Genomic DNA, 26,086 nt, shown 5'->3' with positions numbered 1-26,086 from the left:
TGAAGGCCTAATGTTTGTCTCCTGTAACAGCCCTTGCACATAACCCTGGTGAGACCACAAGAGGAACTGCACTTACCCCAAAATAGCTGTTCTCCATCTCGCAAGTCATTTTGTACCTGCTCACTTAATGCAAAAACAAGCAGCTTCTGCTGATAATGCTGAGCCAATAAAGTGGCAACAGAGCCAAATATAATCTCTTCTGCCTCATGCTTCATAGCCACCATCAGCTAAATTCTCAGCTGAATCTATCACTAAAGAGTAAAGGAAAAAAAAATCTCTTCCTCTCCTGTCCCAGCTTCTAGAGTGTTTACAAAACTGGCAAAAACCACCAGCTCACCAAATCTTCTAGGGAAGACATGAAAAAATAAAAACCCTAAAGTTAATTCTATGCAGTCACTTATAACTTAGGGCAACATTTTCAAAACAAACATAATGTAGTAGACTGGATCAATAGGATGAAACATGAGGGGCTCTAGTACCTGATGCCTCTGAAAACAAGGGTTGGTTCTTTCAGTGTAAGGTTAAAAAACTTTACTGGACACTTAAGTTCTGTGTTACTTTTTTGTCAACTGTTCTCAAAATACCCTCTTGTATTTGCTAGCAGCTTGTCACCACAACCTGGGCTCTTCCAAGGAGTTTTTCTGTATATACTACATAGTCTCTGATGATATATAACTTGACTGAGAATCAATTATGCGTCTTGGGCCTGAAGATCGGTCTTGGGCAGTACATAAATTTGATCTAACAACCTGACTAAGTCTGAAAACTCGGCTCCAGCAGCTCCTGTTCATGACCAGAGTTCTGAACAGGTAAGTGCTGCCGTTTGTGTAAGCCCAGGGAGCCTCTCCAGCTCTCCCTGAAACTCCCCAAGCCCCAAGCCTAAAACCCCCTCCAAGTGCAGTAAGTGCAGGGAAAGCTGACTCAGACACCCGACACGTCTCAAATTCACAGGTTTTAACTCTGAAAACTGCCTAAATTCTGTATGTTCCAGGTTTCTAAAACTTGGGAATATTATTTTTATATGTATATATTTGCACTAAGATTGAGTTAATGATGTAATCCAAGAAGCCTGTCATTGAGTTCTTCTTGCTAATGGGACAAAAGTTAGATGCACCCCATAAGCACCAGTAAGGTGCTTTGAAAGAAGAAATGCACTTTGCAAACCCACTGCAGCAGTAAACACATGTGCCTTTTATCTTACCTCCATCCTCAACTTAATTCAAGTTGTGTGAACTTGCTCTACTAAGCACAAATGTTTCTTATTTGGGGGTTAAACAGGTTTGAGAGTTTCTGCCCCCCTATTAAGCACTGATGACGATGCACTATCCAATATTTCCCTGGTGTTTCCTCAAGCCTTTTTTTAAAGCTTCTATCAGCGCAGCCTACCAACTTTCCAGCAAGCTCAAAACACACTTGGACACATTAGAACACAGTGAACACAAGTTCTCAGCACTTGAGCTGGTTAAGAGAATTTAGATTGTCCTCCTTATATCTACATCTTAAATACTCTTGACATACAAGGCAACCGAGTATAAATGGAAACTTTACTGTGCAAATTTAGGAAGTTTGCACAGTCTCTATTCTGCACCTTCAGCCATCTAGATGAAAGCACTTTCTACCCAGTTGAAAAATTATTTTGAATTTTCAGCTCAAGATGTCTTCCTGTTCAAAATAAACTCTAAAGGAGAACATAGAAAACCTCGCATTTCAAAACACAGATAGCCAGTCCACTCCTCTCTCCCAGTACCCTCCTTTGCATTTCCTGAAACTTCACAGATGTGGTAATGTTATAGCAATTTAAAAAAAAATGTGAACATGGGGTGGTGAAAGTTCCAGCTAAACTGGATTCTTATATTTTGAACATGAACAAGGAACTCTTCTCTGAATGACCTCAGTGATCAAGGTAGATACTAAGTCTGATAAAAGAGCTAGAATTTCACCTTAGATAATCATGCTTAATGAGCCTATTTGTGAGCAATGTACGTAGCTATCAAGCATAGTAGATGTATTACAGGAATATTTCAAAAACAGCCTTCAGAAATCTCCTTAACACAACTGCAGCTAATCCTTAGAAGACAGCAGAAACAGCCTTCTCTCCTCCCACCTCTGGGGCTTGTTTCTCTGTATTAATATTGGTTGAAGCTAAAAATACCTTTGGCACACAGTCCTTCTATTAGCATTCTGGCACACAATTGTCTTTTTTTCACTTCTGTAATGTATCTGTTCCTATAACAATTTACTGACAGCTTTAAGCATATCAGCTGCAAGCACAGCTGAACTTGATTTCTAAGAGAACAATTTAAAACAACAACAACAAAAATATTTCCCCCTTTATAGGCTCATGATGTAAAGCTATCTGTATTCAGATGTTTCTTGTGGTAGAAGCCCCAAGGCCATTAATACTGGCTTCCAGCCAGTGCCAGATTAGAAAGATTTACCAAATACACGCTGACCTTTTGCTCAAAAGCCTTCCCAGCGCGGCCGCCGTTAATTCTGTTGGCCGCAGCTCAGCGCCACGCGCGGCGAGAGCAGCTGCCCATCGTGCAGGTACCTACGGGGAGGCTCCTCTTGCGGTGACAGTGCAGGGACATGTTGTTCCTTCCGTCTTGCGCTGGCTGTGTGAGGAGGGAAACAGCAGTAGCCCTCCAAAGCCCCCTACAGCACTAGCAGGTCTCAGACCTGGTGAGCGGGATGCCCGTGGTGATCCGTGAAACACCCGCTTTGCACCTCCAAACTGCTTGGCGCTGGGTCCAGAGAAGCCAAGCGTGTGGGCTGTGCCCACCTGTACCCTCGTGCACACAGGCTGCCGTGGCTCGGGATGGAGCTTTCTAACACACCACAGCCAAAAAAACGGGGAATTGGGCAGCATTCTGCATTTCAGCTCTCAACACCAGCACCTGCCCAGCTCCCAGGCTGCCCCCTCCCTGCACCCATGTTTCACAGCACAGATTTCAAGGGAAATGCCAGCAGAAGGCTACAACACGCCAAGCTCTGCTCCCTTTGGGGAGGTCATCTGTGATGTAAACGGTTAGTAAGGCCTTAATTTTTCTTTGCAGGTACAGAAAGGTTTTGCTTTCTTTTTACTTATGCCCCCCACCTCTAAGCAGGCAGAAGGAGCACAAGTGTTTTGGATTTCATGTGAATAAAAGAATATAAACACAAAGCTGGAAGTCTTTCAGCTGTCACTTCAGCTAATAAAAATCTCCACTGCTTTAAGGAAGGAAGGAATATGGTTTTCCATTTTTCCTTCATCCTCAGTAGCCCCAGTGCTGCAAACCTCTTAGCAGTCCCTCACAAGGCTCTCGTGGCAGCTATTCATGCTCCTCAACCCTTGGCAACTTATGTCCCCTCTCCCACTTGCCCCATCCAGACCAGATGTGTTTTTCCGATGGGGAACAGAAAAGGAAGCGGCAGCACCGGCTTAAAGCCTCACCAGAAGCCCATGGCAGGAGGCAAGGATTTTGCTTTTGGGCATTGACTTTTTGGACTGTATTTTAAATTACCATCCTAACAGATTATATGTAATCCAGAGCATCTCCTTGTGGCTGACAGGCCCACATCAATGATATATCGGCTGTTTCTAAGTGAAGGACTACACTGACACCAGGAAAGCTGCGTGCAGGGAAAAAACGGGACACATTAACAAGGAAAAAAGTAAGACCCACCAAACTGGTGATCTCTAGCTAGACCTGGTTAGTTTTTCCTTTTGGAAACTATCCAGCACACTCACATTTTGCACCAATACTCTCTTAAGAACTTCATCTTGTTTGCGCCTGCACAAAGCAAGATTCCAGGTGCAAGGGGTATGTTGAGTCCCTCTTTTCCCCGCCTGGAAGCTGCTGGAACAGAAAGTCGGAATATTGCAGTGCAGCTAAAGTGGGGAAAGGATTTCAGCCAGAGGGTATCAAATATTTATGATGAAGACAATGACAGGAAGCTGTGGAAGGCACCACTGGCTGCAGGAGCTCTTTGTTCCTCAGGAGAAGAGCCTTGAAATTTTTGTTGCCCTTCCTCTTATCTAGCTTTCATTAGGGAAACGCATTGCATAATACATGAGCAACATGTTTGAGAACATTACCTACTTCCTACATAAATGAATCCATGACCATCAAAAAAGAAGTACTGTATCTATTCATACTCTGCAAACTGTTGTAGCCAGTTCATCTCCTCATGTGCTAATGCGAAACCGGTCTGGAAGCTCAACATAAAGAAATATGTGAACTATCAGGAAATTTGGAAGCACCTGGGATTGGCTTTAGTGCTGAAGACAAAGTTCAGGCTTGACATAATATATATTTTTTTGTATTAAATTTAATGATGACATCCAGCAAAGCCTAAGCTGTATTTTAAGCCAAACGCTTATTCCAAACATTTAAGAAAAGAAATTTCTTTTAAAGTTGTATGCTTCCCTAACAGCCTTTTATCAGTTTTACTTCAGTATCTCAGATAGTTAATGCAGTTAATGAAAGGGCTTGACAAAAGACACAGAGAACACGACAGACCCCATTCCTTTTCCTGCACTAGAAGCACAAGCCACTTAATAATGCCAAGTGGCTCAGCACCAAGTCAGGTGCATGATTACACATAGTGACATCTGCACTCCAAGTGACCTTGGGATCTGCATCATTATCCATATGATCAGAGCTAAATGCTAAGATAAACTAGAAGTGTACAGCCAAATGATTTACTTGGGAAATGCTAGTTAACAGGCTAATATTTCAGCTAGTCCCCATCAAAACATGACAAGGAAATCTCTAGCCACCTAATTCAGAAATGTAAATTTGGTCTCATTCACCCAGCTACCAAGACAGATTTCTTTTTTTGCAGCCAGAGAACTCTACACAGATGGCTGAAGTCAGTCAGAGCTGTGCAATGTTTCCACAGCCCAGGTAAGAGCTTCACGTAGCTTCACATACGTCCCTTCCACTTATTTTCAACTATTTCAGACTCTGGTATCATCATCCCCACATCCCCACATCATAGGCAAATCAGAGCTTAGGTCAGTCCAAAAGCTCAACTATCTAGGAAGCATCATTTCCTCAGATGGTAAGGTTGACAATGACAACAGGTTAGCAAAGGCATATAGAGCTTTTGGAAAACTTTATAAAAGAGTCTGGTGCCATAAACACCTGAAGAGAAGCACAAAGATGAATGTCCATAGAGCCATTGTACTGTCTGCTCTTTTATATGGGTCTGAATCATGGATCATCTACTGCCACCACCTGCGACTCCTTGAACATTTCCATCAGCGCTGCCTCTGTACAATCCTAAACATCCACTGGACTGATTACGTGACTGATGTAGCTGTCCTTGCACAGGCAGGCCTCACCAGTATTGAGGCCATGCTGCTGAGAATGCAGCTGCGCTGGGCAGGACACGTCTCCAGGATGGAAGATCACTGTCTCCCTAAGACTGTGCTCTATGGTGAACTCGCCTCCGGCTGCTGCAAGAGAGGAGCCCCAAAGGGGAGATACAAGGACGCCCTGAAACAATACCTCAGCTTTGGCCATATTGACTACCATCAATGGTGCACTCTGGCCTCAAATCGGGAGACATGGAGGCACACCATCCATAATGCTGCTGCTTCCTTTGAGAACACACTCAGAATCAGCCTCAAAGAGAAAAGACAACACAGAAAGAACCAGGCCTTGCCAGTACTGCCTAAGGAGACCTTCCGTTGCGCCTTTTGCAACCGGACTTGCCTTTCCCGCATCAGTCTTTTTAGCCACCAGTGCGCTTGCAGCAAACGCCCTTCCCATATCTTCATTCGGGAAGCTTAGCCATGATGATGATCAGTATCAGAGGTGTGTACCAAAATATAACAATTATAAAAATTACAACATACTTAGAGCCACTGATACCTAAAGCATCCATTCAATAAGAAACCATTTTATGGTAATAGGTTTAGGCAACGTACTTAACAAATAATCTCTGAGCTTTTATGTTTCCCAGAAATCCAACCACAAGAATTCATTTAGGTCTTAGCCCTTTCCTGCCCTTGATTCCCTATCAAACAATATTCCTTACAGTAATTGTTCCACAATTGCCAGCAAAAAAAGAAATCATGTTTTCAAAAAAATAAATCATGTTTTTTTTTGTTACAGAATGCTTAGATGTTGTCTTAATGTGTAAAGCATTCAATTACACTTTTTACAGCATGGAAGTTTGAATCTCTCAGTATGGTTACATTGTAAAGAGAAAAGTTGGAAAATATTGCCACAGCTCAAGTGACCACTGCTTTCCTCAGAAACGCAATATATTCTTCTCTTAACTCATGGAGGAGATGAATTAATGCAAGATCACATATAATGGGAAGTTACCAGGAGGCAACTAAGATGGATTGCAACTTTGGATGCACTAGAAGCTAGAGGCTGAACAAATCTGAAAGGACAATGTTTCCCATTGTAAATATGGCAGGTAAAGGGAGGGAGAACTATTTAAGCTTGACAACCCTAGCACAAAGCAAGCAGCAAGAACTGCACAGGAATTAGACATGAAGATCCAGAGCAAGGATGCTCCTGGTGGTGCCTGAATTATCAGGTCCTACCATATGGATGCTGTAATAGTAAAATGTAGAGTTCCTAGGAAAAAAGGAGCTCTGTAGAGAAACTTAAACTGCGTAACACCGTCCAAGCTTGGATTTGGAACCACTCCTATGTGCTCAGCCCCAACTCGTGTGGCCGGCTCCCGAGGCCAGCGCGGGGCCGTGGGGCTCCTTGCTGCGCGCTGCGGCGGCCGCTGTCCGCAGGCCCCGACGGCTGCACCGCCCAGGAGGCTGCGCAAGGCCCGGCCTCACACGGAGCCGAGCGGCCTCTTCCTAGGGAAATGGGGAGCTCGGCCACGTGAGGGGTCGGTAGCGAGGCGGATATATCCTCCTTTGCTTACTCTTCACTTACTCCTTTGCTTACTCTTATTTGTGAGGGGAGTACTCTCGTAAGTACTTAGGAGCAAATACCTCTCATAAGCCAGGCTATTGATGAGCCAATGAGAACTACAAAGCTGAAACAAAATACTTCAGTTGGCTGAACTGCACTTATTTCTGCTCTGGTCACTTAATGAGCACTGGCCACAAGCCAGACCGCAGAGCGGTTGCTCTGGAAATCACCATCCACTGCAAGGCCTCGATGCTACCTCCACAGCTGTATCTAGATGCAGTTTGTTACACTTCTCTGGTGAGGCACTCGGACATCAAGTGACACTGTTGTGTCAGAACCCCACGTACGAGTGACTTCAGGATGGACTCGGCATCACAGAAGCTGGGCAGAGTTTTACTGGAAATGACCAGCCAATTTCCCACTGACCGCCACGCAACGCGCTCCGTGATGGTGGATCAGCTCAGAGCAGGGCAGGCCCCACCGCTCTGAGCGCAGCATCCTTGGCTCTCACCGCCCCGAGGACCCGCTCTCCAAGCACAAAAAGGTGACAAAAAGGGCAATTTCTGCTGCAGCTGCCTGCATTTGAGAACCTGCTTTTTGGCACAACTGATTTCTGTTCATTTGTTCTTATTTGAATGCCGATGTTCAAAAGCCCGCTCTCCACCTTGCCCAGCATTTATCCTGTCAAGATTTCTGTAAAGCATCTCTCCAAATGAGTCATGAGGTAAAACACTTGCATCTAGCATTATTTTTACGTTTCAGCGATGACATCAACTCGGATATGCACAGAGCTGTCTGCAGATTCAGGAAGGAGATTCTTCTAACAGGCATCTATTAATGATGATACAGTGAACATAGGCTCTTTTAAATGTATTTCCCTAGCTAATATAATGAGAAGATTCATGCTCTGTAGCATACATGGCAGGGGATTTAATCCTCAATGCAATTTAGCAGCTAGGAAGACCACAGTGTAACCTTTAGTAATGTAATAACAGAAATTACAGTTTCCAGTTAATTTTTTTATCAAGCTAAAGCTCCAAGTTACTGATAGCATGCCCGAAATCAGGAAGCAGCAAGCACATGCATGCAGACACATGCACCACAACAATGAAAAAAATCAATTTGCAGCTTCTTGTTCCTGTGCTCTACTGCTATCTGAGTAAGAGAAGGGTCTTCAGTGGTGGGTCACACAAATGTTTATGTAATTCTTACACAAAAAGTATAATTAAAATTTTTGATTCCGTAACTGTGCACTAACGTCTATACTGCTGTAGCGTCCGCAAGCAAAAGACTTACCTGCTGCATCAGTAAATCAGTAAGTGTCAGAATCACCACAATAAAGGAGACAAAAGCTTTGATCTGTTAAATTATTGTATTTTTTTCCAATTTTCAAGAACACTTGAGAGGAAGAACTGAATATGAAAGTGTTTTTACCCAGGGCAGAGTCCGAAGACAGAACTGGTCTGGGCTCTCTCTGGTTTTATGAGCCACCCTCCCTTAGCATTAAGGTACTCAGTCCCATCTCTTAAGACTTTGCTTCTGCAGGGGAACAGAAAAAGTAACTCCAGATCAGGTCTGCTATAGGACTTAGCTGGAAAAAAAATAGCTGTATTCTACAGGAGGAAGATGCTTGAAAACTAATGCATATTCACAGTTGTTAGTGAAACATGCTACCACAACTCTGAAACAGAAGAAATAGAAGAGTTGGCTTAAAAATAATAATAAAGAGCATGAAAGGCTTCTTTTTACTGGAGAAAACTATACTTTTGGAGCCACAATGTCACAGCTCTTACATTTAAATCTTACAGCTTTTGCCCTGCTGGAATGGGGACCGTAACTGCTTGCAGACCTGCCATGCTCCAGATGGAAGGAAACACCGACTGTGGTAATTCGTCTTCCTGCTATAGCCTTATGCCATCTTCCACTCCTGCCTTAGCTCCCCTTATCTTCCTGCTCAAACAGAAGCAAGTTTCCCTTTCAGCCACTGCCTCGGGCTCTTCACAGCCTGAATAATGCAGGCATAAATCTGATAGCCAAAAGCATTCAATAAACCCGGGGGAAAAAAAAAAGAGTTTTCATAGTTTTACTTAACCAATACCATTTCTCAGGGCAAGATGCCCTTTCTCTGAACTCCTCTTGTTCCAGTTGTTTGCTCAGGTAATTGCTCAAGATACGTAGCATGTGAGACACAGGAGAAGAAACCTGATGCTCCTTTGGGTTCTGTCCATAAGAAAGCAAAAACCTCTGGGCCTCTTCCAGGCTCCCAGGGAGATGATGGGAAGGAACTGCACAAAAGTATAAAATGAAGCCCCTCTCTAACCTAACGTATATCACGATATTTTTTCATAGTTTCAAGAACTTAATTCCCTGAGATGCTGATATCTTTGGACACTAACCCAGGCAGGCACTGAAATGTTATTTCAAGAGGTTAACTTCAGGTCTTAACTTTAAGGCTTATAGGAAAGGAGCTCCCTAGGTTCCACAACAAAACTGGGTACTTTAGCTGAAATGAGCAACTTGTCAAGCACGGTTTTCCTGTGATTACTCCCAGCCAAAAACAAGCACAGCATGAAGTAATGCCAAAAAGCCCTCTGAAGAACACAACAAGAACAAATTTGTCCAACTACTGCCCGTTTTGTGCTATTTGTTTACCACGTACACAAGAACGGCACTTACAGCACTTCTAAGTAGTGTCCCACCTCTGCATAAGCCAGGGCAGAAGTTATCCTACTGTTTTTAGACACTCCCCATGCAAAGTAAAAGAGACAAAATGGGCTTTCCATAAAGCTGCATTTCATCCCAGCTAGTGTTGATGCTATTTGCATTTGGAAAAGCATCCTTGCTGTTTGTAGAGTGCTTTATGTTCCCAAAAGCATTATTCGTTTAGCTACAGTAGTAAAAATTAAATCATAAACCATTATTTTTTAAGGAAAATATGGTCTAGGGTAACAACAGGAACCCAAATCCCTATAGCAACAGCAGGAAAAAGTCACTAAGAGACACTGACAGTCATCACAGAGAGTGGTCCTCTGGGAAGTGCTCCAGCATCCTCTCGCAGCCTCGCAATGGCCGAGCTGCAGGATCACACATGTCCTCGTTGTCTGCATGTCCACCCTTGCACGGTTACCCAGCACGTGGAGCGATAGAGAGCACTTCACAGAAAACCTCACCTCCCAGAGCTCTTTTCACACGAGTACAGCATGACCTTACGCGCTGCGAGACCTGCCCTCCAGACCGAGGGCAAGTCCTCATCTCACCTTCGAGTAAATAGAAATAATGACTAGAGTAAAGCTATTACTCAAAGTCCATGTCAAAGTCAAGCTTGTGCCCAACCACTAATTCTGGGTACATGAAAAATGCAAGTTAAAGAAGAATTTGAACATTAACAGCCTCCTGCAATTCAGTTATCAATGCAAAATTGCCTCAAAGTCATTATTTCCTTATTAAATAGGCTTCTCATTTTAGAAAGCTAAAATATCAATGTAGGAAAAAAAAAAAGATGAGGTCCTTAAAAACAGTGAAGTATTACCTATAACAGCAACATGCACTTTACTCGATAAGATATTAGGAATGAAAGGATGCAAGAAAGCACTATCAAAAGTGCTTTTAACCATGCTAAAGATCACTGTAGTTTGTCTTAAGTAGTCTGAAGCCATAAAGGTTTCCTTTTATTTATTTACACATCCCAACCCAGCACCAACAACTAAAGAGTGTTGTCCTACAGCCTAGTAGGAACAAATCACCCGGGCTGCCCCGTTACTCCAGCAGCTCGTTGGGTTCCTCAGCGCCAGCCCAGGGCGCCGCCGGTCCGGAGGGCTGCTGAGCAGCGCGGCGCCCAACGCTCCCTCAGCCAACAGCACTCGCGGCTTTCTGAAGACAAGCCCCCCGTCCCAGCACATTTCCAAAACACCAGGGAAACAGCAATTGCTTGGAGAGCTCAAGCGTTCTCTGCTTGCGTGCACATACACATGAGCACAAAGGTTTTGTGGAGCCTGGCAGAATAAGAAAATGCACTAGAAAAGCCAGACTTTGGGGCAGCACATGCGGTAGTTGCATCAAGGAGCAGTTATGCCAGAGCACAGGCTCGCTGGAACCACAGGGACCATCTTCAGTGCCAAGGGGAGCACTATTTCTTCAAAGCACCTGATCTATTGCAGACACGCAAGGATGCATATCAAGGATACATATATCTTAAACAGAGGACAGGCATACCAGGGTGAATATTAGGTTTCAAATGCGCAATTAATGCTTCCAATTCCTACTACTTAAGACCAAAGGAGGGCAGTCCGTGGCCCCCGACCCACCAAGCTGAACAGGGACAAGACACTCGGCATTTTGGCATCGATCCTGCTACAAAGCAGCAACAAACCTAGCTGGGTGTCTGATTCACCAGAGCCCTCAGATACCCAGAAGGGTCCAGCTTCCAGAGAGGCCCTGGGCCCTGCCAAGGCCGCGGCACGACCAGCGCCGCCCTGCACGAAGAGAGGGGACAGGGCAGCCTCCGAGTTCTGCCCAAGGGAACCTGCTGTGAAAAACACTGAGGCTCCTTCATCACTCCTGCTGGACAACAGTGCTTGTCTCTGTCCCACAAGGGAGCTGGTAGCTTCTCCAACCCCATGCAGGGCTGGTTTGGACTGCAAGCAGATCTCGAGTGGGCTTCAGAGCCTGCACAAGCCACTGAGATACCTTGGCTAGGCACCAGTCTTACCTAGAACACTCCAGCATCGTGCTAAGGCTCCGAAGGATCAACTTCTACACCAAGAACTGCACATTATTAATCTGTTATGCCCCTGTTATTTTGCCCCAGAAGTGTGGAGACCACCAGAATAGAGTAGGCATGTAAGAAATAACCAACAAAAAAAAAGATATACTCCGTCTTCCCCAGTGACACTGATAATGCTTTGCTTTTAAAAATGTTTCACAGAATCTCAGAATGGTTGAGGTTGGAAGGGACCTCTAGAGATCAGCTAGTCCAAACCCCCCTGCTCCAGCAGGGACACCCAGAGCACATGGCACAGGGTGGCATCCAGGCGGGTTTGGAAGATCTCTAGAGAGGAGATGTTAAGCAGTTGATAAACGACTAAGTTTGACTGAAAACTTGACCGCATGTATATATGTTCTGCACTACAGAATATTCACGTGTGGCAGGCCAGGCAGACTCCATGGGTTATGTGCCTTAGTGCAGGCATTAAAGGCTCGCTGCTGCTGTTAGTGGGGCTGCAAAAGGGAACGTTCTCAAGTGCAGGAAATCAGCAGCTAATTCAGGGCCACCAACTGCAACCTGCGTTCAGCTATCTTATGCAGCAGCCAAAGGCCTTACAGAAAACAGCACTTTTGTGACTGCAATAGCTAATAAAATTAGATTACTGTGTTCTTAAAAAATACCTCATTCTTCTACAATCATAATACCTGCTAACTGTGTTGAAAGTTGGCATTACGCATGAACAAGATTAGTACTCTCTTAGTAATCTCGCTGAATATTGCAGCCAGCCACCTTCACACAAAGACCTGTTTTTATCAGTGCCAACACAGTGGAGAGGACACCTGTGCTGACGTGAGGACTCAGATCAGCTCTCTCCACCTCCAGGTGCTTCCCAGCAGATGTGGAGGCCGCAGCAGGGAGATGCTTTTTCCCCACAGAAGGAAAGCTCCAAGCTTGGAGAAGAGAGTTTGGCCTCTTCTTTAGATCACCTCCATCTGGGCCTAGAAACTAGTTCCTGCACTCCCAGCTGCGAGGAATCCCGCGCTGACAGCTTGCAGCTCTCGTCAGCAAGGTGCAGCACTCAGGACTAACAAACTCAGCGCACAGCTAATATCGATACAGGCAGCTGGGCAGAGACGTTCGGCCCCACAAAGTTCAGGAGCACTTGTGAGCTTTATCTCAAGAAAAAACTTCAGCAAAGATTATTTTTAGCTTAATGGATGCACAAGGCAAAGACTTTCAAAACACCAAGTTTAACACAAGTCCTATATTTAACCAAGGACAAAAGGAAAGCTGTTGTGCCCTTCCTCCAGCAGTCCCCGGCACGGAGAAACCGCTCTATTGACAGACACGCTCACAGGTTTGCAGCACCGGCCGGTCTCACCTCTGCTCTGCTGCAGCTTCAGTCTGAAGATCAGGGGCAAAAGGAAGTTCATTGAGCTAGGGCCACATGCGGACACCTCCTTTAAAGCATATGTGAAAAAATTAAATCACCGGTTTTCCTAATACTGTAGTATTATATACTAATGCTGTGGTATTAAGCATCTACTGCTGCTATGGCTGAAGCACTCTCCCCAAGAAATGCTTCTGATTAGAAAAAAGTGAACTTTAGTTACTCACGGTACCTTCTCCTCCTGCTGTAGGAAGACTGGGTTTAGAGAGCAGTGTCTGTACTGGGCCTGTTTGTGAAAGTCCCCTTTTCCCTGCTCTTCCTCCCCTCCAAGAGGTAGCAATCTCAGTGGCTTGATCCCTAAAAAGTATCGTGCTGTGATTCTGCACATCTTTCCCTTGCAGCTCTGTGGACCCCAGCTGCTACAGGCTGGTAGAAGAGCATTTGATGTCCCTGGAGGCCTAAGCCAGCAGCAGGGATGCCCACAGAGGTCTTCTGCTAGGCTTTGCACAGCGCTTGCTTTGAAGACCAGCATGTACTGCTGACCACCACCTCAGGATTCAGCTCGACCTGTCACTGACCACCAAGTACGTGTCTATTTTACCAGCTTTTATGTATTTCAATGCCAGCCACAATAGCAACATGGTTTTGCTGGAATGCTGCCAGCACAAGAGAAGACAAGAATCACAGACCTTTTCAATATTTAATTTTCTGGTGTTGCACAGGCTATGGTGGATTTAGAGGAAATTATGCTTATGATTCATAGGCTGGAAGGGTTCCAGGGCAAGGCAGCCCAAAGGGAGCAGAGGAGAAGAAACCCAACAAACCGCTGCTTTAAAGCTGCGCGTGCCCGGCCGGCTGCTCCGTGTCCACAGGCAGAGCCCACGTGTTCAGACACAGACAGGACAGCGACCCCATCCCTGCGAGGGCCTGAGCAGCTCCCTGCTCAGCCAGCTGCCCTCTGCTTCCTTCAAGAGCTGTATCCACTGCTGCACGAGATAAAGGCTTCTGAGCAACTGCTCATTCCTTCGCAAAGCAGAACAGCAAAACACCACTTGAAAGGGAAGTATTCTAGCAACCACATTTCCCGAGTTCATTCAATATGAACGAAGTTATTGCTGCTGCATTTACGTTTTAACGCTACTTAATGGCTAATTTTTTTCTTTGCAAGCCCTCAAAAATGGTTAACAGATATATCAATAGTTAAGCCATTTTGAGATGCTACTCTTTTTTTTTTTTTTTCCAATATAACCTTCAGTTAGTTTTAAAACTGAAGATGATCTGGGACAGCCAGCTCTCCTGAATAATTACTAGGGACAGACTTCATGTGGAAGCTTTTATTCTCCCTTCTCTTTAAACATCTAGAAGTCTTTCCCTGTCCCCTCCATGGAGTATTATAGAAACAACTTGCTTTTATCTGAGCAATACAATGTCCAGCTGGTAAACAGTTTGCTGTGTTGTGTTTCGAGCTCTTCCTGGATATTGCTGCCTCCTTCCTGCACAATCTTCTACTTTGTCCTCAGCAGCAGAGCATGTCCTTATCATTAACTAGCCCTACACCCTGCTAAACTCCAGAGTCCCCCACACTAAGTCCATCTCTTATATTTAACATGCAACTCCTGCTAGGCAACAGCTTAGAGCTGCTGCTGCCACGTGTGTTACACCACACAGTTCCAGCTTAACACACAGCAAACATAACAGAGCAACAAGAAATTATGACATTACACAGATGGATAATGGTTTATTCCCCAGGTTTGAGTTTTACCTGTATCTTTTCCAAACAGCATTAAGTCACAAATAAAAAGAAGAGATGCACTATACTCAAGTTCTCTTTGCTTTGCCTACGACAAAGGCTCCTAGGGTGCTGGGCAAGCCTTGCTCCCTCCCTGTTTGGGGCAGACTGACCTTCATCCTTCCTCTACAAGAGAATGACGAAAAGAGTATCTACCTGAGGGTGCCAGAAATGAAATCCACTAATACACATACTTTTCTATTCATAACCCCCTGCCTCCAGACTCCAAGGGGAACTCACCTGATTGAACCCCAAAGCCCTTGAAGAACAAGCCTCCTATACACTACAGCTTGTCATACAAAAGCCTCTATAGTCATGACTTTCTATTTCCTTTCTTCTCGTTTAAAGTCTTCCTCATCTGTGTGCACTAGCTTCTCTCAGCCTAAAACATAGGCAGTTGCAGCTCATGAGTACGAGCAGAGTTGCACTAAGTTGCAGCAGGTAGAGCCGGTAACTGATTTCAGTGAAACCACTTGCTGTGGAGCAGTCACCATTGCCCATCCAGCTTTATAGCTGTTCTGCTTCCCCACTCAACAGTGCTTTGAGGTAGCTTGTTTTCACTATTTTACTTAATTTTGTTAATGTTAGCATTATTGTAATTATCTTTTATTTTAGCTCTAGCAGTATGCATTTAATACCAGTAAGCAACCAGAAAAGATTACTATAACTTTCTCTCATATTTTAAAGCTTAGTCTTTGATCTCTCAAATCACTCTTTTATCACTTCAGCCACCTTTGGCAGTTTCCTTTGTGTGAGCTGATATTCCTTTGCACAGGTGTATGCAACTGGGAAACTCCTTAAGTCCATAACTCCATCTCTTCCTATCTTGTGGTGTGTGAGACATTTCTAGTACATCTCCTCATTTCCTCTTTGACCTTAGTTTTAGCTACTTGCTGTTCTTCTATTAATCCTATTCTATTTTTGTCTATGGCCACCACCACAGCATAGTCTTCCAGCTGAAGAACTGTCAATCGTCTTAATGCAGGACTTCCCCCTTCTTTAAGTTGTTAATCACTCTTGGCAAATTTCAGTCTATAGTAACCGATGTACCAATCTCCTCACCCCAAACTGCTTATGCAGGAGTAGAACTCTTATTAACAAGCTATTTTAACAATGTGCAATGACTCCAAAAATACAGAAGCACAGCTTATAAAATATCCTTCTAAAAATAAACTTTTACAAGAAGTAAAGGATTAAACAAAAGGTCATGCTTTTGAATATCCACATGGGCTTGACTTCTTTTGCATACGCTGACTGATGCTAATGAGGCCTCACATCACCAAAGCCAGATGGCCACAATGAGAAGATCTAGCCATAATAGCTGCAAACTTATCTGACTACAAAACACTCAGTTTTCCTATATCATCTTCTATTCCTCAGAGCCCATACAAATACTGTGTAGCTGCCTGGGATCTTCATATTGACCCTAAGAAGTAGATAACTGAAGCTATTCCCGTGCTACAAGGACACAGATGAAGACAAAATACTTAGAACTGAAGTGAAAACAGGCATAGATCCCTGTGAAAATAGAAGCTTCCGTATGTTGTCCTCTCTCACTCAGGAAATTTTGTAGTTTCTTCTTTATTACTCGGAATTCTAGTTCATGTACTAATCTTGATGCAATTCAAAAAGTGCCTGTTTATAGCTGCTAAGTTAGTGGAGGTGTTTGCTCCAATTGCATCTGCCCTGTCTAGGCATAAACTGGGACACAGGGAGAAAAATCCTATGATCTCTTCAGGGCCAAAACTGATGCTCTGATTTTCAGCTATAACAGAATGAGGTGGAAATTCAGCAATACGTCTGTGTGCAAAGTGGTTGCTCTCTTGCATGGGACTTAAAAGAAATAGGTTTCTTATCTGGACACTCATTAATGATCTTTAATTAAATGGATGCGAGGAGATAAGGTATTACTTGTGCATTAGGAGACTTTTGAGAACAAGTAATGTCAGGCTCTGTGCACAAGAATCAGTATAAATGGGAATAATTAATCAATGTTAACGGGGCTACTCACGCTATCTGTGCTGCAGTGGGTATCCTTCTGTCTTTCCCTCATCTAAGCCCTGCATCTTACCTGCTATAGAAGGAAAAGCAGGTGTAAGATTTAGCTCTTGCCTCTGTTTGCCAGGGATGCGACACTTTCTGCCTGCTCGGCCCCCATGCTCTTTAGCATTTTACAGTTCTCATTTTATTGCCTCCATGCACTTCTAACTTTTTTTTTCCAAAACAATACTATTTTGAGAAATTAATCTGAGATTCGAATGACAGCAGACATCAAAGATGATTACAATTCTAGCACAGTAAAAAGGAAGAGCTGGAATATACTGTTTGATGGTTGTTACAGGTGCTATTTTACAGCCTGTTTCTGCAAAGATCAGCATATAAATTTTATTCTCTGCCCACGAAGTTCTTGGTCCCACTTGATGTTTAGAAATGCAGACCTAGAAGCAAAAGCCTCTTTCAAAGTCCAGATCCACCTATTCCAGATGAATGTTTCATAGCACTTCACAGCTACCCATCCAATTCAGTTGTGAGGTCAAGCTAGATTTCTTTCCTGCCAGGCCAGCAGAAAGCTGTTCCCATGCTTTTTACTTTCAGACTGAATGTTTGTCAGAGTTTGCTGTCATGCCAACACTATCTTCTAGTTGAAATATTTTTCTCCCTCCTGACTATGTGTATAGAAACTTAACTGTTTAAATGATTACCAGGCTGATAGAAGCCTGAATTTGGTAACTGAGATATATGTAAAATATGACATTTTGATACTGTGAAGCTTATTATAAACACACAAATGCTAGCCAAAATGAAATGGCATATTCTGTCCAGGAAGACGGGGTTGGTATTGATCAGTGTTAGTCGCCATCCTGGTAATGTAGAGTATGTGATGAGACTAAACTGTCTCTACTCTCTCCAGAAAATATATGTTTAGGTCTTCTTATTATAGGGCTCAGGTGCTTTATATAAGAATCTGAAATCATGTCCATTTTTGGTGTCTGAAGATCTAACACAACACACATGACTCCACTGAGCTTGTACAAGTGCATGCTAATAATTTCACCAATAATTGCACATTCCCGAAGAGTCTGAATTCGGGACCCAACCTCTGTCCTTAAATCTTTCAGATCTTTCTAGATACTCCATCCTCTTTCTAAGGACTGATCACCCTTTGTTGGAATCCTAATCAGAAGCTGATGGTCTTCATTTTTTTTAAAGACAGGATAAAAAAAAATCAGATTTGTAAATAGAAGTGCTTCCATTAAAACCAGCAAGTAAGAACTTTCTCCCTCATTTAACATTAGAGCAAAACTTCAGCAAGGCTCAAGAGTTTAGTTAACGAGTGAAAAGCCCATGCTCTTCAGGCAGCAATGGACTAGGAGAAACGTGATTATTTGGGCAGGAGCGGGGAGCAGAGTACTGACTTTCTCTCGGTCTGATACACTCTTGCGCAGCCTCATCCTTCCCCCCTGGCCCCAGCAGGCAAATGGCAAAAGGCTGCGTTCCTGAAATTCGGGGAACAAGATTTAATCGTTAATATGGAAAGCAGATTAACTCCTTACTATTGCTCTTTAAAACAGGTACCAGGACTGAGATACGAATCTATTTGATCCCAAATCCAGCTACTGGACAAAAGCCTCAGATACTTTTTATGTATTCTTTTTATAAATGTTGGGTTGAACCTCCCTAGATCCCACCGGCAAAGCAGGTTAGATTGCTTTCACTGCTGCCATGTGAATAGGCAGAGAAGTGCTGGGCTAGAGGGAGATAAAACCTGAGCCCCACTTCTATTGAAAACAGTAAATGGGTAAGGACAGAGTCATTGTAATGAGACAAAAACACTTCTGCTTTCACTCTTTATGAGGACCTGCTTGTCTAATGATACTGAACAAATGGGTTTGGTGGTGCATTCAACAGATTGGGATTTAGAAATCAAAAAGCTTCAGGTCAGTTTTAAGCAAGATGCAGAACTGCCTTCTTATAGGAGCTATACACCAACTTTGATTGTGTTAATCCTGGTTTGCACCACTGTACAATGAGCTAGGCCCATAAAACCAAAGCCTGGCTAAAATAAACTGACACACTTGACTAGATTTACTACAAATTAAAGGTCTGCTCCAACATGACTTTACATCATTGCAGTCCAATGTTTGAAGCATGTTCCCATTCACCTGTACTTAGCAGTGACATGCCAGTTCAACAGTTCCCACGTAGCTGACTAGAACTAAAAATAATCAAAACGTGGTCCATGTGAGGGAGAAATGGTTGAAATGTCTAAAAAAATCCACAGTATGCTTTGTGATTCTCCATCACAACACAGAGGCATTGAGACCAAATTACTGACACTTCTTTTCAACTCAAACTATTGTTAGAGCTTTCAGAAACGATAACCACATTGTGCCCAAAAGCTCTCTAGCAAACCTCATGTAATCACATGCATGTGCACGGGGTTTTGTCCCTTCTCTGCAAAGTGAAAAATAGGTGGTTTGATTGTGTTACTGATTAAAATCTATATCAAATGAGCTTTGTTTTAATCATACCTTGGTCTGAGACACAAAGCCCTTTAGCTCATGTGTTGGGGTGTGCTCGCCCCCTTCTAGCTTCCTGTATTTACATTAAATATTTCCATAATCAAGAAACCACCATGGCAAAACATGGAGCCAGAAGCTTCAAAATAGGTGGGTAACTATTGATTCTTTATATTGGAAAGAAACTGCTCAGGAAATTTTCAAATAGACAGAATTCCTTATGAAAGGGTGATAATAAGTCTGAAAACTTTCCAACAAACTGCGAAACAACTGTTCTAATAAGAAGTTCTTAGTATTAATACTGTATTTTTAATTTTGATTTTTTTATCAAAAACCTTTAGGCCATGTTACTTTTATTTTCAGAAAAGCTTTTCAGTGGTGATTGAAACTTAATTGTCTCAATCTTTCCCCATATCAACAATCTTTCACAACTGATCCTGTTAGTGTTCCAGCTGGGAATAAGTTATTTGAGGCTTTCAGATGTCCTGTCCCATATACCTGCAATTGCTCAAAAAAAAAATAGTAGACTGAAAAGAAAACACTTATGTTGATGAAAAGACCAGGTCAAACTGAATTATGGCTGTCCTAGAAGAGAAGGCTGTTGCTGCAGAGATGCTCAGTTGCCATTTCTCTCTCTTAATATACTCTTCTTACCAGCTATACATACAAAACAACCAAGAGAGATTTTATGATTAACCAGCCCTTAAAAGAACCTGTCAGCAATTAGGCTTTACAGATATTGTCAGTAATGCATATTCTAATATTTATACTACTATAAACAATTCAGTGGAACACGATACAGGAAAACAAGTAGGAGATGGTAATTTATTATAGTAATAAAGCTAACACAGGAGACTAGAATATTACTTCACAAGTAGCAAATCAGCACTCTCGGATTCAGTAGTTATTTAGAGGATTTACTTGATAGCCTAAAAAAGAATGGTCAGAGAGAAATGGACCAGCAAACCCATGTAGCAAACTCATGGAGTATCATTTGTCAACCTGCCAGAAGCGCAGAGGGGCTGAGATGGTTGTTTTGAGGACCATCAGCAAATCTTCATCATAATCAAAATGCCTCGTGAGGTGCTAACTGAGTGAAGAATGATCACTTTGAGAGCCTGGCATCAGTTTCCACATGATCCTCCAAAACTCCATGCAGTAAAGTCAATGGGAGTTGTTTGCTTGGAAGTCTTAGGGCAGGAAAAAAAGAGATATTATCCAGAAAAAAAAAAAAAAAAAAAGATACTTTAAATCAGTATCAATTCTGAAGGCCAGATTTCCATATAAAAACTCTCTGCAGAGCTGGGAGAGATCAGGACTGCACTCAATCCTAGTGGCAGTGAAAAATGCAGTGCTAAACTATTCTCCCTCTAGGGAAGAGTTCCTTATCTTTGAGATATTCTAGGACCTTGAACAGGCAGGCAGGTTTCCTTGGAACCATGTTACTTCCAGATGCTTCAGTCCTGCATGGAATTACAACAGCATTACTGCTAAATCGCACTAGCAGGTCAGTGCTTTTAGCTACAGCCAGAATTTAAAATGCATTGAGTCATGCAGTATAAGGCAGTATGCCTTAGGAAAATACTGCTAGGAGACTATCATCTGGAAAAAAAGTCCTGTGGGAAGAGTGGGAGAGAAGGAATAAATAGTTCCCCAAAATAGACAGTATGCGTGTCTGCTTTCAGCAGAGTCTCAAGCACAGTCAAAGAAAAGGCAACGCAAACGGGTTCATATATTGGGTATAGAGTGGGGTAGAAATTCTTATTTTTACTGTTAAATATTGAATATCAGTTAGACCTGTTAAACTAAATCCAAAATACCTATGTCCTCCACATCTGTGTGTGTTTTAGAGTCTTCAGTGTTTTTATTCCTGACCTCTCCTTCCTCTTCAAAGCAAGACAAAGAAGTGAACACACTGAAGTTTATATATATATACGAAGTTATTCCACAGTAACTCCACGTACAGCCTCTTTTTCTAAGTCAAGTGTCGTAAATAGATGTATTTTAAATTTCCTGCCATCCAAGATAACAGAAGTTTGGGTCAGCCTTAAATTAGCCTCTTCACTGCCTGGCAACCTCGGTTCACGGTTGACTAAGATCTCACTCTACTTAAGAAGCCTCCACTTGATGCTCATATAAAAACAGTGTAACATAAAACGTGGGAGGTGAACGATCTTGCTGAAGAGGCAAAACTGACATCGATGTTAATGGCAACAGGAAGGGGCTTTCGATGGAGACTGAATAAGCTGCACGTGGCATGAAACACCGCACCGTTGAACACGGATGGCAACGGGCAGTTCAGTAACACCAACACATCATTCCCCCCGCACCATTTGAATGTGTGTACGAACACACATACACTTTATTTGGGTTTTATTTAAATTGTTTGCTGGGGAAGCATACCTTTCCACACTATGCCCACTGCCAATAAACTTGCTAGGTACCTTTCGTGCAGTAGAGTAGGGCTTTTGCTCTCGTTTAAACTTTTAAATGTTAATATTTTAAGAACCTGCTCAGCACCAAACCCCCTTTCATAGGGCTTCTGCCTGGATAAAGGTGTATTCAAGATGAGTGCTTGACTGCCTGCAAAATGGGATGTAGACATCCCTTGAATGACTTGAGCGAGCTTCATGGGGAAACCTTTCGCCTTCACTGTGCTTCCCGCTTCACCCACTGCTCCCTGCCCTGTGATGCTTATCTCAACGTGCTTCCTTCTGAAACACACTTCTGCAATTCCAAATACACCTTTCTTGAAGGAGCAGCATTAAAATGCAAATCTAGATATTTTACCTATAACTACTGTATATATTCCATAAATAGATGCCAGTAACTTGTACACGACTATAGATGAAAGCTATGAACAAAATATGTGCTTGTGTGCGATTATAGCTGCTCCATAAGACACCTTCCAACAACTGCAGTTACAGTAATGAGCAACAGCAGGACAAAAACATGAGGATCTAGACCGAAGAGCTTTTCACTTGCATAGACATTTCTCTGACAAAAGGAAGGGCTGGATCCTTTACAATCAGAAGAGAAAACAGAAATGGAAATGATAAACAACAGTTATATTTTGTACCATGGCATGATGTTTACATTTCAGTTCTTCACATCCCCAAAGAAGATTCTGTAACTACTTCTACACTGAAAATATTGCTTCTTGCTGATATGCACCACAGAGCAGTTGAAAGAGACCACAGCAAATGACATTGAGATCAGTTGGATCTTTAATCTATTTTAATGTTTGCACTTTCTTTTGCCCTAAAAATAAAAATGTTATTATTTAGCCTTCCAATGTGTTATTGACAGTTGCTTATTTTTAGTGACTTTAAGGAGACAGAAAGGAGAGGAACAGGTAAGTCTTTAATGGCTGTGGTTCCAACAGTAAAGAGTTGGAAACTTCTTAGAGAATAATTTAAATATAATCAATTTAGCCTACCTGTACAACATCACAGCAATAAAAAGATTTAGTTGTACAAAGCAAAAAAAAAATCAATGAATGAGCAAATGCATAGAAAAAGTAAAGGACTAATCATTTGAGTGGCAGGAGGTGACCCCCATCTCCAATATCTCCTATTCTCCTCACCTCTTTTTCTGTGAAAACATCGTACTACTGCTAAGCAGGTTTAAAAGCCTACTAAAATATACCGATTGCGTTTTATTCTGTATTAGCACGCGTAAAAGCTATGCCACAAAATACAAGAGGGCAGAAAATCACAGCTGGATCTGATCTCATTAGACCCTTGCAGAGCCACTGTTCCACTTGAGGTATCATGTACAACTATGAGCTACTGAAATACTTTACAGACTGCATGAAAAAAGAAAAAAAAAAAAAAAAAAAAACTTGGTGACCCAAACTGAAAGCTGATACTCTAAGATTACCAAAACTCCTTCAAAAGTAAAAAGCACTAGCAAGCAAATTACAAATATACACATATTCAAAGCAGGAACCATCCTCTTGTCTTAAAAGACGTTGGGATACTCTGAAAGGCAGGTAGGTGCTAAGGGCACTCCCCGGAGCTCTCCGTGCGGCAGGCAGGAGCTCAGGTCACGCTGCTGGAGGAGGCACAACAGGGGAGAGCGCAGGCTGCTCAACTGTGGCTTTGGCACGGAACAGCTCACAGCCAAGGCAGGGTGTTAAACCCCAGTCTGAAACCTTATCGTTCCCTATGGGATGGCATCGCACACCTCTTCGCTTAGCACCCTGCTTACTCCAGAGGTCTCTAAGGCTCTGCCCTCTCGAGCAAGTCGTGAGGGCCAATGGGCACCATGAGTGGAGTGACCGACCCGGCTGTGCGGAGCACCTGATGGTCCGGAATGAACCCGATGAATCCTTCCTGATCCAAATGAAAACAGGGAGGGAACTACTGGACCCTTACTCTTTGCAAACATTGCACTGGGAGCCCAAATACTTCACACACAAATGGGTGTCTTAGTCTTTTTATTGGACCTGCCTCTAAGTCACAGTGTCACTAAGGCAACAGATTTTGCTCAGTAGAGCTGCTGTAAGGAATGAATTTCCAACGGCACCGTGGTCTGACAGAAATCAGTGCAAGTCTGTCTACTGGAACCTAACTGCGCCTCCTAAGTGTTACGTTTCTGACTCTTTCTCACGCAGCAGTTGGAAGGAACTGTCTAAACGACCCTCCTGAGTGAGCCCGCAGCCTCCCGAGGGCCTCAGGCCAGGCCGGGGCGCCGGGCACTGCTGCCTCCCGGCGTCTCCCCTCCTCCGCTGCGGCGCGACCAGACGCACAGCCGGACATTTCCCCTTGGCAGCCCAGGGCAAAGGGGCTCACGGCCTGGTCCCCTGCGCGCTGCTGCAGGGAGCCGGCGGCTGCCGGTGACTCCCGCCGTAGCCCTCAGCGGCCCGGGGAAGCGAACGGCCCGCCACGCTCGCGGCCGGGGCGCGGGGCGGCCTTGGGGGCCAGGGCAGGCGGGGCGCCATGAGCACGAAGCCCCGCGGCGCGGCCGCCATGCGGGGAGGCGCGGCGGGGGCGGCGGCCATGTCGGCGGCGGGGGCGCCCTGCCCCGGCGCGGCGGCGGCCGCGGAGGAGGGAGGGCCGGGGCGCCGTGGGGAGGGGGCGGCCGGCGGGGCCTCCCGCCGCCGCGCTCTGCTCACCGCCCGACGAGTGGATCTTGGAGGACTTGCGCCGCAGGGACATCTTGAGCGCCGTGTCGAGGCCCGCGCGGGTCGGCATCCTGCGGCCGCGGCGGCGGCGGGCTCGGCCGGGCCCCCCCGCGCGCGGGCGGCGCTGCGGCGGCGGGGGCGGGCGAGGCGGCGGCGGCGGCTGCAGTGCGGGACCCCCGGCCCGGCCGGTGCCACCCGCCGAGCGGCACCGAGCCCTGCACGGGGCGGCAGAGCAGCGGCCTTTTAACCTTGTGTCATTCTATTTATTTTTATTTTATTTTATTTTATTTTGCCTACCCAAAAGTCACGTTTCATTCACAGCGTCAGCACCCAAAGCACTTGAAGGTTTGACTTCTCGCCCCCCATCTCTAACAGAGCCCCCCTTGCAGTCTGGCTCCCTAAAACGGACTCCCGGCGCCAAGGGCATCCGTGGTCACCGCTGCTGTCCTGCCTGCTCAGCGTAAGGCGCCAAGGAAAGGGGGAAGGGGGACGATGAATCAATGCGCTGCCTGAATCTGGCAGCGCGTTGCCTCGCTCTTCTTTAGACTGTGCAAAACATTGACAGAAATGAGGGTTTGACCTCCAAGGGCAGGCAAGGGAGGAAGGGAAAGAGGAGGGAAGAAAAGACAAAGAAAGGCAAAGAGAAGGAAAGCAAAGCAAAGATAAAATAAGCAAAGGGTAAGGGGAAAGAGGAAGGGAAAGGGAAAAGGACAGGGAAAGCAAAGAAGAAACAAGCTAAGAAGAAGCCTCTGGGTCACTATATATGCTGGTTGCAATCTGGCATAGCTAATAAGGCTTGTCTCCCTAAGCAGGCTGTTTTAAAAGGCATGGAGGCCCACCTGAGGTAGGATGTAATGTGTTTGGGGAAGACCGTCTGGACAGCTTGAAGGTCCATGAAAAACAGCTATTACTGTCTTTAGTATTAGAGGACCTAAATTTAGGTAAGGCCCTAAATTTGTATCAAGGACACACTACCATGTAGAGTTTGCTAGGATATAAGATGGGGAAATATGTTATTTCAAAAATTTTAAGCGATGTTAAGTGACCAAAACTCACTGTACTTCAGTGCACTCCCATCTGATACGGAAATTGGTGCTTACAGGACAGACCTTCACCAAAAGGTGGCAATTTAGATTTTGCCTGCAAAGTAGCATAGAAACAGTGTTTTACACTAATTTGTCTGGATAAATTAGAACCAGCTGAGGACACACACTTTGTGGCCTGTGAGAAGTTTTTGCTCTTGTGGATTTGATCACTGTGGGAGAAGGAAGGCACAAGAGCTTTTGAGAATTAAATGACCCACGAGAGGCAGTCCTGCATGCTGGCTTTCCTGCACAACCTTGCTGCTTTATGCTCACGACATGGGGTTCTTTTCATGAATACAGTTACCACCAGCTTAATATTTTGCTTCTCTGCAAAGCAAAAAGTGAATTTTAGTGACACCTAATAGCAAGGTAGAAATACAACTGTCTTTGCCCCTGTGAGCACCACAAGACAGGCCCGTGTTGTCATTCCCCATCCACCACTTCATGCAGAATCCTACGCTGCTGTCTCACAGGAAGCCAAGGGGAGAAAGTGTCTGCTAGATTATTTGTAAGGAGACAGAGCCACAACATGAGCTCAGTAACTGAGGAAGAGACAGAGCCTTGCTCAGAAACCTTCATGGTAGGGTAGGAAAG

At 44.2% G+C, this 26,086-nt stretch overlaps 1 protein-coding gene across 1 annotated transcript in view; it reads right to left on the bottom strand.

Annotated features, from left to right (window-relative positions):
• Window positions 1–24,492, bottom strand: part of ATP8A2 (ATPase phospholipid transporting 8A2) — a 302,037-nt gene extending 277,545 nt beyond the window's left edge. Inside the window, exon 1 of the mRNA XM_088522215.1 lies at window positions 24,399–24,492. Within this exon, the coding sequence (XP_088378341.1) occupies window positions 24,399–24,477 (79 nt within the window). The 5' untranslated portion in view covers window positions 24,478–24,492. The remainder of the gene's footprint in view (window positions 1–24,398) is intronic.
• Between the last annotated feature and the right edge of the window lie 1,594 nt (window positions 24,493–26,086).

The sequence above is a fragment of the Tinamus guttatus genome, unplaced genomic scaffold, assembly GCF_059628265.1.
Source record: "Tinamus guttatus ecotype Peru unplaced genomic scaffold, ASM5962826v1 Tinamus_guttatus_pri_ptg000150l, whole genome shotgun sequence".
Classification (NCBI taxonomy): domain Eukaryota; kingdom Metazoa; phylum Chordata; class Aves; order Tinamiformes; family Tinamidae; genus Tinamus; species Tinamus guttatus.
The sequence above is the reverse complement of the archived record's forward strand: the minus strand, read 5'-3'. Positions and strand labels throughout refer to the sequence as shown.